The following is a 12,922-nucleotide window of genomic DNA, read 5'->3' as shown; positions in this document are numbered from 1 at the left end:
GCATATCGTCACTCACACCGCGACATGAACGTGCTCACTACTACGAGCACAATTGGGTTATTATTCTTCAGTTTTGGATGATGTGGGCAAAACACATGAGTTCGCGCCATTTTTGGCGCAAACTTGGGGTGGCCTATGTTCAGCAGTGGACTGTGATAAGCTGAAGTGTGTAGGGATGTTTCAGTTAATGCTTACACTTGACATTTTTGCTAATTTTAAACAGTATTCGTTAAATTGTTTTTTGGAGTTTCCTTAACAATCGATTTTCATATAAGGCCCCCGGTATTAAAAAAATATGAGTTAAATCTACTGAACGAATGACCTCGTTACATTTTTGTTAACGCCATCTATCGGAAACCAATAAGATTTCGATTGACGGCGACATTTTCTAATAACACCATCTCTCGCCAACGCCGATAGATGGCGTTATATGATTTGTTTATTTATCATTTGATATGGTATTAATCTTTTTCTTAGACTAGTAAGCCTTTTTTGTTCCTATTTAGCAGTCGATCTGAAGGAGTAAACTCCAGTTCCTATTTCCTTAATTGAAAAATGTTAAAAGTTTTCCATTACTGAGATTCTCCTGAATATCCCCCTAATATTATAAATGTGTATTGTAGGTATATTTGTTACTCTTTCATGCAAAGACTACTTGAACGATTTTAATGAAAATTGGTACGTAGATAACTGGAGACATAGAAAAACAGATAGTCTACTTTTTTCCCGATATTCCCACGGGGTCGGTAATAGCGCGGGTGAGACCGCGTGGCGTAGCGAGCGTTGTTTAAATGGACGACACGTGCATTTTTACAAATTGTATGTAACTATAAAAACAATAAATAATAAAGTTTAAATATTCAGTTAAAAAACTACACAAAGTCATCGCATAATCAACTTATTTATCAAACTAATTTAACAGAATTCTTATAAATGTCTATTGTTAAACGTTACATTGGCAACCCGACGTAATAATCTGTCCTCGTAATAGTGTGTTCAACATCTTAGATCTTTCTTAAGTCTTTTTTCTATTTCTAAGGGAAACTGTTTAAAACTATGAGGGTAAAATCCATTGATTTACATCAATATAACGACTTTACACTCTTTGTTTAAATTCCTAAATCTATTACCGAATCGAAATGGCGGATTGCAATTTGATTGCCTTATATACATATTAGCTTTAACAATATGCTATGTGTTTGCTAGCAAACGAAAAAAACCAACTTCAATTAGATACATCGACAAGTAATATAACGTAAGTAGACGAAAAAAATTAACAAACGCACTAGTCGTCACTACAATTTTCGAAGATTCCCCTCGATTTCTCTGGGAGGCCGTCATTAGATCCTAGTTTCCTTATCCACCACCACCACCCTTAGGATATCTCCTACCACCCTTAGGATATCTCCTTTCAAACGAAAAAAAGAATCAGCTAAATTGGTTCATAAACGACGAAGTTTTCCACGAACACACATATATATAAAGTCGAATTGAGAACCTCCTTCTTTGAAGTCGGTTAAAAAGACTAGTTATTGTGATAGACTCGCTCCGCATGCCACATTTTGTTAGCGCGTAAGAGCACGGCTATAATTTTATTTACAATGAAAAACATTCTACGAGAAATAGAATTCGTTTCCACATGCAGTTCTATAGTTGTGTGCGGCAGTTAGTATGAATATTACAATTTATCAAGGTTTTGTAGGGCTTAATAAAACAGTATTGGGGGGTTATGGAAAAGTACGTGACCAGAGGAGCTCGTATATTAAGAGTGTATGCTACCTCAAATTGCTTATTTTCCACTCGGCAGGATGTCCATATCTTCCAAACTACTGAATATTTAGGTTTGAAATTTATGTATGGTAAAGTTCAGGACATAAACTATCTTTCATATGTTTCGAAAACACGATTTCATAAAATTTTCTCGATACAAAAAAATTGCAAAGTTACCTCTATTTTTGTATTAAAACCTTAATATCTTCGTAAATATAGAAGTTATGGACTTGAGATAAAGCATGGTAATTGAAATAAGTATGAAGAACATTTTATATGTTGCGTTTTTAAAAAAATAAGTATTGATAATGTTTGTGGGGAGAAAATACATATAATTCGCGCGATGAACAACCAATCGCTCTCAATTCTCATGTGTATTTAGTACGGGTGAAATCTGAATTCGAGCTGAGCTGAGGTAGTGTAGCCCCTTAAGACAATGTGAATGAAAAAAAGGGGTTAGGATTTTTTTACTTATTTGAAGGAATGCAGTTAGGAGTGGAATATATCATATATGTAATATTTCTGTTAATTGCTGCACTGTTGTCATCTCTGGCTGGTCATCGCACACTTTGAATACAATTAATATTTTTTGTCATGTTGTTTGTATGTTCGTCACGATGTATAAGTAGTTTACAATGGGAGGTCGCATCGCTTGACAGTTCTGTAATTCATTATTTTTTACCATATTTTATAATTGTCGTTTTTAAGCCGAATATTTTTTTTTTCGTATTATTAACACGAATAGGTATATAACATATGACATTGAAATGACATTGAAAGTTGTGTAATGTTAATCAAGTTAATTAATTTGATATTTCGGTGTAAAAATAAAGAATAATTAGACAAAGAGATTCGATACAAAATTGTTACAAATTGTCATGTATGAAAACATCACTCTAACGGGATTTTGTATAACCTATGAGCTATGACTATCAGACTATGACTATGGTCTTTCGTATATTGTACAGTTAATTCTTAAGATTATTTTCAACATTATTTGCTATCACTTAGTAAAATTGCAGTTCGTTACGCAGTACATTGTTGCAGCAGAGAACGGGTGACAGGTAGCAATAATCGCGCAGATGACGTTTACAGTTGCGCGTAATTCGCTTTAACGGTGCCCGATCTCGGTGACCAAGTCGCGCAGTGGCCGACGTGTGATGCGACCAGCGGTACTCGACGTTCCGACACCTCGGAACAGAAACTAGAGGAAGTGTGACCACGTCTGACATAAATATACGAATATTGTAAACGCCTAATAGGTATTTTGAAACGGTGTGAGAAATGTGATTCAAACAATAACCGTCACACGCCAAAAATGATTTTTTTTGCTTCTGTTTCAATAATTAGGACTAATTCTGAATCTTACATATATACTAGGATAGTAATGCATCATATATTTCGTGTGGTACACATACTATGACTTGGGTATTTACTACTAGTAAATCTAGTGATAAATGTGAATTTATATTAATATTCAGTCTTGATATATTCACAAAATTTTGTGATTAGCGGTGTCGAAATATAATATTAAAAAAAGATATATTAATTATATGGCTCGATGCCATTTCCCCATCAATCCGAGTCGTAATACGAGAAGAACAAATATAAGACAGTACGTTACACCACATAATTGTATCGAGTGTACAGTTATTTAGGTAAACTTCTCTAACAATAGTTCACAAGTACGCTTCTGAGAAAAACAAATGTTTGAAACGTATGTACGTCTAATATTATGTATTTACTTGTATATATATATACATACAAGTCATCGCACGTGAAAGAATCGATAACAAAGACTAAGATAAGTTAGGTATAATATCTATATCTTCTATATATTAATAACTTTGTTGTGTTGAGGAGTATGAAATTTCGCACACTTATAGTTTATATAAAGGAATGCAGAATGCTAATTTTTTTTTTAATTATGCATTAAAATACATTAAATAAAAAAAAAAAACATTACTCACACTACCATTTTTGACTCACACGCGTCAATCAAATTGAGAATAGATTACAGATTATAAATATTGTTTGTCTTTACTGAATGTCAAACATAATAGCTAATATATGTTCAAACTTATAATTTAAATTAATTATAATAATGATAATTTTTTTATACTTTATACTAAAAGCTGCCCTTCTACGGGAAAGGGAATGAGTACTTAATCATTTCTGTACACTCGCTTTTTGCAAAATTTTGACAATACCACATTTTTCTTATGATTACAAGTGGTACCTGTCATTAATATTATATCATTCGAAGTCAATTTTCTCAGATTTCGATTTTTGTACTTTACTGTCTTAGAAGCTCGGCAGTGTATACCGACGCGTATTTTTATTTATACAATCATATAAAAGAACATAAATTAATGAAAGGCGCCAATTCATACATACCTAAGCATGTCCATAATAACTAACATTCTGTGACAACCTTCTACAAGGTTTAGGTAAGTAGTTTACTTCAGTGTACATATAAATAAAAAAAACGAGTGTGCTTGAGACCACACGACTGAAGTGAAACTATCTATCTTTACTAACTTACACCTCACCGTCAACTTCCGTTTGCCTCGCCCTATCACACTTTTCGTAACGCGCTCGTCACGCATTCACCAGCTTACTCCCCAAGTCAAGCGTCCCTAAAGAAGTTTTACTTCAAAAATAACACGAACAACAAGACACATGGGCAAAGAAAAGAATTTAATAACATCGTTAAAATACGATTTTTTTTTGTCTTTTACGAAAAAAATCGTAAATATAAAATTATAACGACGGTAGGTATATAGCCATTACAATATTTAGAACGATATTTTCATAATGTGAAACTTTTTCAGTTTTTTTATTATAAGCTATCTTAATTTTTAAATTTAATTTAAAATCCGTAAGAAGAATTCATTAAGTTTCATCAAATTATGTATATATGCAAATAAATAATAAGCCGGTTTGAACTAGCTCAAATTATTTGAAAATTGTATTTCTCTCGTATAACTGGGAGTTTTAATTGTGTTGACTTAAGAATAATTTATCTACACAAATAGACATGGCAAATAATCGTATCTCAAATGACAATAATGAATGTTATACATTCATTAGGCAAGTAATTATATAAATAGCGATAACAAGTTGCATTACAAAGCTAAACATTTGTTTATGAAAATATAGCTGACCCCGCAAACGATGTTTTGCCATATATGTTATTAACCCCCTCAATCCCCCCTTATAACTTAGAGGTATGGAAAATAGATGTTGGCCGATCCTCAGACCTACCCGATATGCACACAAAATTTTATAAAAATCGGTCCAGCTTTTTCGGAGGTGTATCGTAACTAACATTGTGACACGAGAATTTTATAATAATAACAACATAAAAGTTACTACTTCACACGAAAAAGTCATTTCATAAAAAAAAACGGCATCAATGACGTTATGGGGTAAAAAAATATCTTTATTTTTTGTCAGGCAGATATAGATGTCGACGATACGTTAAATAAAAAGTGGCATAATCGCTTTTTTCGAAACTGGTTAAAAGTAAATGAACTCGTTTTGGTTTTTGCTCGTTCGCGGTAAAAATTATATCGAGCGCGTGCTTTTAATTATTTTTATTTTTGTATCGCTCGCGACGCGCGGCTAAGGGACGCCATGTGTCTCTAAAAAGGCAGAAAAAACGGCGAAATGAGCAATTACGAGGTCAGGCGACAGCGAACGTCGTTTAGCTGCGAAGTGCGGGCGTGTCACTTGAATTAAAAGTCAAAACCCTGTTATGTTATTTCCGACTACCTGCGTTGTATATTTACACAAATTATATTCATTTATCGTAGAATTAAATGCGTATACGAAGGTTTTTTATTATAGTGTTAGACTATTTTTATAGTTTTTCAGGTTTGGTCAAAGTTATGTATTGAATACCAATTTTAAATATACGATAGTAATTTAATATTGCAACAGAATGTCGACGACTCGTGTGTCGATTTTAATTTTAATGTATAAATCGATAATTGAGATATACCTTACGTTACGTACCATTTGTTTTAAAATGCACCAGATATGCGCAAAAAAATTGTAAAAAAATTGTGTTTGTGCAATTCGCACACGGCAAAAGTAAAACTTCTAAAATATAGCCTTTCACAAAGAATATATAATACTGTGTAATGTATCCTATCTCATTCTCTCCTGTACAATTATGTGTACGTTTCTTTATTTTTGTATTCTTTTTTATGTTAGTATTATTATTATTATTTCTCGCTTGTTTCTTTTTCTTTTATGTTATTTGTATTGTTTTTGGTTGTACAATAAAGTATATTTGTATTGTATTGTATTATCCTGACGCATTTTCGTGTCATCGGGTTTCAAATCACAGCGACTCTAAAGTTTACTTTTGTTACGATTAAAAGGTCGCAAACGATGTAGCACAGCGAGTGTATAAGACATTGCGAGCGGTCGCAATCGTCGCCGGCATCTCGCAGGCTCGCTGGAGGCTGGATTACCCAACGTCGTCGTGACAAAACCTAATCTCAGCTGCGTGGGGTCAACCACCCGCGTGCACGATATCAAACGTTACTCGAAGCTAGGAAGTTGTTAGAATACTTTCAATCACAAATGATCACCGATCAATTATTTTGTATAAAACGCACGCCGGCAACCTCTTTCAAATCCGCACTTAGCGATTTGTGTTGGAGTGTAAATCGAATAGATACATATTGTTCCTTGTTACAGCTTTGCACGTATACTAGATAATAATTGAAAAAAAAATGTATTTTAATGAAGAAATTTTTTTATAAGGGGCATGACAAACATAGCTTTTGCGTGCATACTTAGCGACCAAACCGTTTGGGACGGTACTAGCCACCCGCCTCGCTTCGTATTGTTATTATATTATTAGGTAGGTATATAAATAATAAATAAATAAACGCAGTCAACGACCCCATTAGCAATTTCTCCTGTGTCCGGGGTCCGAAAACACCCACAATACACAAGCACAAACGTCGAGACCACGACAAACATATATATGGCCAATACAAAAGTTCGTTATGTGCGAGGATCGATGCAACACCCAGTTATGTGACCGCTATATCAACGCGTTGTCTACTTATATGATGAATACTTTGTAATCTATACAAATACATAAAATTGGAGTGTCTGTTTGTAATATTTAATTAACCGCTTTTTACTAAATTCATATGTATACAATACTGTCTGTTCTGGCTAAACTCTGAAACGACTGGACCGATTTTGACGGGACTTTCTCTGGCAGATAGCTGATAAAATAAGAGTAACTTTAATGTTTTAATTCCACGCGGACAAAGTTGCGGGCACAGCTAATAATTGACATGATTTTAAACACCCAATGAATGATGTAAGTAGTGTTAATTTGTATTAAATCTAATTTCGCGTACACTGCAACAGTATCCATTGCTTTAAGTTAGTCAAATATGCGCATAGCTATTTGTTGTGACCATCAAGGACTGGTTTTTTATACACCCTACACACTACGTATGCTGTGTATGTGTGTGCTTTTGTAGTTGTTTGTGAGTACACACAATTATTCTAAAAAAAAGTTTCTCGTACACGTGCGTCGTGCATGTTTGTGTGTCATTATGGTAACTGATAGGTCGTTACTGTCGTAGTAAAAGCTCACATTTGACAAGCTTTTCACTTGTCATATAAATTAGCTATGAATTGTCGCAATATGTTTTCCCATCCATTCAAACGATAGACACGCACTTCACCCGTTGTCGCTGCTTTTTAGTGTCGACTCTCGAATGACATCGTGGTGGATCTCCAACGATTAATATCGGATATTTAGACTTACAGTAGAAAATAAAGACTTCGTTCTATCAAAAGTTAATAGTAATTTAATTTTTTTTTTAATTTTCTTTTAGTATTAAAACCACCGTGGGCCTTAGGGGCATGCATAATTATGTTTGCTCGCAAACGAAAAAAAAACCGACTTCAATTACATCGACCAGTAATACAACGTAGATCGACGAAAAAATAGTCAAAACAATAGTCTTATTAAAGATTACTCAAAAAGTAGTTATCAGATTTCAATAAAATTTATATGTGACCACATGATAAACATCAGCTTTCGATTAAATTAAAAATTATCAAAATCGGTACACCCAGTAAAAAGTTATTACGGATTTTCGAGAGTTTCCCTCGATTCCTCTGGGATCCCATCATCAGATTCTAGTTTCCTTATCACGGTACCAAACTAGGGATATCCCCTTTCCAACAAAAAAAGAATTATCAAAATCGGTACATCCAGTAGAAAGTTATGCGGTATAATACAACGTAGGTCGACGAAAAAAGCGTCAAGTAAAAACACATTATTAGATATAACTCGAAAAGTAGTTGTTAGATCTCAAATAAATTTAAATGGGACCAATTGGCACACACCACCTTTCGATTAAAACAAAATTTGTCGAAATCGGTCCACACGGACAAAAGTTCTGATGTAACATACATAAAAAAAAAAAAAAAAAAAAAAACTACAGTCGAATTGAGAACCTCCTCCTTTTTTGGAAGTCGGTTAAAAACAATAATATAACCGAATTGGTCGAGCCATTCTCGAGTTATGCGCTTAGCAACATTCATTATTATTTATATAAGATTATATTAATTTTACTTATAGCGTGTCTAGTTAGAGCCTGACTCCTGATATCAAGTCAATAACCAATCATCAAATTTTAATCATACTTTACTCTTTTCTGTCTGTAATTTATTTGCAAAAGTATCAAACTTGAGAGACGAAATTTTGACATAATATGTGTCTGGAATGAAATCGAAAACAATAGGTCGATTTCTAATAAAGTATAACTCTCGGATAAGTTGATACGTTTATCAAGGAGAGATAAAAAAGGGCCTTAGAATCGATTTCAATTCAACAAGCGAACTACAACTTTTGGGTTCAGAGGTAACGAATAAGAAATATCTGACAGATACAGAAGAGTGTGACGGTGAAGAAGAAATATAAATCGTACACATTTATCTGTTATAGGTATATCTGACAGTGTTAATTTAGAGATTTAATCAATCAATCGATTATCAAGAATTATTTTATTTACATTCGTCTGTGATATCGCTGCGCGTATTCTGGAGGTCGCCGGTGTGCGGTGTACGTGTTTCAAGAATTTCGACTTTCGCTTTCGTCGCGAGTTCGATCTCGTGCGAGCCATCGACGCATCGATTCCAACAAGCCGTTCCGTTTGAGTCCTTTCGGCGTCATGACGTGAACGGCACTAGCACCTGTCTCGACCGCGAAATATTTCGCATTCTTACGTTTAATACATCGAGTGTTACACGAATTAGCGGCGCTAATTAAACTCAGAAACGAATACAGATAGCGTGTAATTGTTGTATGTTATATTCGGTAATTTTTTTGTGTGAATGTCTAACTAAACGGTAATGTGCGCGGGGCAGGCAGCGCGACGGGCTACAGTTACCGCGTCGCAGTGAGCGCGCGCCGCCGGGACTTCGACACTCGTTGTCATTAACCTTCTTCGAACCTAATACGCTTTAATTTTTTGCATCTGATATCTTTATGGACGGTAGATAAGTCGTGAATATAAATTAAAAAGAAACGGCTCCGTTTTATGATTGAGAATACCGTATCGAGTGGTGCTGGGTCGAGTTTTGTTCACGTTGTTAAGAATTAGAATAGGTGATCTTTATTTGAAAAATTTAGCCATACAAAACTCATTAGAATATTCATTATATGATGATACTTAAACAAATATTTATAATGTCTGTGTGTCTGTGTGTGTGTGTGTGTGTGTGTGGATGAAGCGTGAAATGGTCGATGCGTGTGGTGGTTGAGCTTAATTATAAAGTATGCGACATTTGTGAATAGTGCAAGGCGGAACATTTGCATCGCTATGTTATACGCAAGCACAATTAATTAGAGAAATACCACTTTTCTTACAGACTATATTATTTTCATAAAAACAAAATATAAACAATTGGACATATGAGATCGATAGCCGCGGTACCTCAGTATTGTATGCATGTATATGTAATAGTATAATGTCCAGAACTAATCTACACAACTCACTAGTCTTCACAAAGTATTGAGATCAGGATTGAAACAAGCAGATTCCATTCAGGTCAATAAATCTAAGAGTTCAGGCGCGGTCACCCCGAGTTCGAAAGATAGTGAAAATTTACTTATTTCGCGGAGTTTTTCCGACGAGCAAAACTTGCCATTATTCCGACTTTCCCACTGCGATGAAATAGAAAACGGATAATTAGCAATGGAGAACAAAAAGCGCGCGTCACGGAGCTACGCGCGACTCGCGACGAGCCGCAGCGGCTGTCAGCGATATTACAACGATTTTTTTATTATTAAATTTTACGATTCACTGAACGTCACATTTGAATAACCCGTGTGTTGTAATTAGTAAGGCTTAACTTACTTTCCTGGTTGTTTTGCGTTACAAAAAAAAAAAAAAACCAACAAAGCGATTTGATGTAAACGCAAAAACTTGTACATGTTCGTTCGTATTTTTTAAAATAATTGTGTTTGCTCGCAAACGAAAAAAACCGACTTCAATTACATCGAAAAGTAATACAACGTAAGTAGACGAAATAAATTAACAAACGATTTTCGAGGGTTCCCCTCGATTTCTCTAGGACTCCATCATCAGATCCTGGTATCCTTCTCATGGTACCACCCTTGGGATATCTTCTTTCCAACAAAAAAATAATCATCAAAATCGGTTCATAAACGACGAAGTTATCCCAGTTGAATCGAGTAATCTCCTCCTTTTTTGAAGTCGGTTAAAAATTGTAATCGCATAGCATACTAAAGCGATAGTCGACACGGCAAGACGAGGAAGCGTCATCAGCGATCGAGCCTAATTTTATTATCGAACAATTTCGTACGGAATCGATCGCCTTACACAATATCAGGTATCACGGCAATGACTCACGCGCCTCTGTTTACTATTTTCATTACACAAAACAAGAGTTTGAACAACTGCTACGACGCGGCGTCGCTGTGCGTTGGTCTTACGGCTTACTTTTTGCTACCGCAACAACTGATACGGTTGGTTATCTCTAACGCTCATTACATCGTTGTTTTTCTTTGTTTTCTATAACTAATATTTTATAATTATAATTTCTCCGCATCATTTTCTTCGTGCTCGCAGCTCTGTTTATGTTTTTTCGTGTCCTCTCATTACCGACACGCAGCGCGCGCGATGCCACCGGTCTCGTCTTGCGCCGCACGAATCCTATGATGTTTGTAGCCGTTGTTGCGACCTGATTCCAACATCTGACGTCTCTCTTAATTAATGCTCTCGAGTTAATTGAGTGTTTGTAACGATATAATTAGATTTATAAAATGTATAAACAAGTTTTAATACTAAATTAACAAATGTGTTGGTGATTTATTTTTAATCCTAAATGTCGTGCCAACTAAATTGATTATCGAGAGTTAGTTTGTTGTCAATAGTAAGTAATTGTATTTGTTTTCGCATTTGTTGTCGTATCCGAGTGTGCTACAGAGTACAGAGTACGGAGATAAATGATCCAACGCGAGTGGCCTCGTTTCGCTCGTGGACTTTTTCATATTAAAGAAAATTGACCCTTGAATGGAACGTACTTATTTGTTCTTATCCTTATAAGGGAACGACTTTGCGCCATAAAAGTAAACAAGTTTAAATGCATTAATTCGCGCTGCAACCTTAGCGGAGACGAGAGCTCACGCGACGCCGATGTCGGTCAGCTCGCCATTTACGATTTAAATATTGCATAAAGAGCCCGACCTCGGTCCTCGCCTGAGCTCGTCGGGACTGCCTCCGACTGCCGCTCGACCGGAGATCGGGAGACAGTGAGATCATTTCTCGAAATGTAGCAAAATAACGTGTGTGAAAAATATGCGAGCGGGCGCGCATTCCGCGCCCCGGCCCGCGCCCACGCGCGCCCCAGAATAGCCGCACTGCCTCGCTCGGTGGAGAAGCGCTTGCAGAAATAGTGCCGCCGTCTCCGGTTTCCTCCTGCTGGACGCGAGCTTAAAATAAAGAAACAGGAGACGGACGGATCGCAGCCGGGCTGGCTTGCGGTTGGGTAGCGCTAGCGGGGAACAGCACACAGCACACACAGACAATACAGTGGAGGTCGCCGGGCGGCAGGCGATGGCGCGGGTTAGATGAGCGAGGGTTAGTCGGTGGCCGCACTGACCTTGCGAGAGCGACTGGTGCGTGTAGTGGTGCTCGGTGCGCTGCTGGACCAGCTGCACGCGTTGCTCGGAGCGCTGCTCGCTGCGCTGCTCCGAGCGCTGCTCCGACCACCTCGACTGCTTCTCCATCACGCCGCCTCGGCAGCACAACGCACGAAAAAACTCTCACTCGACGCTAATAGTCCTTATCGTACGGGAGCGATCGCCTCGGCACTCGCCCGGTAAGAAACTGATACGCCACTGCGATAAACTTATACTAGTGCACGGGTTCATTTAGCAGAAGTCAAGTCATTATAACCCAAGTCCGACAACCAAGACGTCGGTCGATTGCGAATAGTTAGCGGATAGTGCGAGCGGCCGGGCGGGCTGCGCCGGCGGCGGTGTTGCGGGGGCGCGTTGCGGGGGAGCGGGCGCGGGGGAGAGGAGCCGGGGCGGAGCGCCGGGGGGGGCGACCGAAATACGACGGGTTATTTCGAGCGCGCGCTCCCGCGTGCCTACGGCGCCGCCCCGCGCCAGTCCCGCGGACGCAGCTTTTTGAAAAAAGCGTAATAGCAAATTTAAAAAATAGCAAATAAAAATAAATCCCTATTTCTTCTTATAACAAATGTGTAAAATTACTCAATAAATACAATGGAAAGAACTTATTGATTATCATGATTGTTTTCCTATCGCGTACATAAAAATATTTCAGGTCAAAGATGTTTTTTATTCTCATATATTACACAATTCACTTATATGAAAAATACATTAGGAAGAATATATTTTTAAATAGCTACAAGTATTACATTATTTCTAGCCGAGCGTGTCGGTAATACACAATAGTTCAACACAATATACGATATCGTCACAAAAAGCAAAAAAGTGAGGGTAGAAAAATACTATGTTGATGGGGAAGAAAACGACAAGCGACGAAACACAAATACCTACATAGATCCTCAAATGTTTAGTTAGACGAAATTCTTAATAAGAATCTTT

The 12,922-nt window shown here is 36.9% G+C and overlaps 1 protein-coding gene across 1 annotated transcript in view; it reads right to left on the bottom strand.

The window, feature by feature from the left end:
- Window positions 1-12,322, bottom strand: part of LOC123669038 (titin) — a 128,101-nt gene extending 115,779 nt beyond the window's left edge. Inside the window, exon 1 of the mRNA XM_045602703.1 lies at window positions 11,950-12,322. Coding sequence (XP_045458659.1) covers window positions 11,950-12,076 — 127 coding nt within the window. The 5' untranslated portion in view covers window positions 12,077-12,322. The remainder of the gene's footprint in view (window positions 1-11,949) is intronic.
- Between the last annotated feature and the right edge of the window lie 600 nt (window positions 12,323-12,922).

Source organism: Melitaea cinxia, chromosome Z (genome assembly GCF_905220565.1).
Source record: "Melitaea cinxia chromosome Z, ilMelCinx1.1, whole genome shotgun sequence".
NCBI lineage: Eukaryota > Metazoa > Arthropoda > Insecta > Lepidoptera > Nymphalidae > Melitaea > Melitaea cinxia.
Note: the sequence above shows the minus strand (reverse complement) of the source record. Positions and strands in the feature narration are given on the sequence as shown.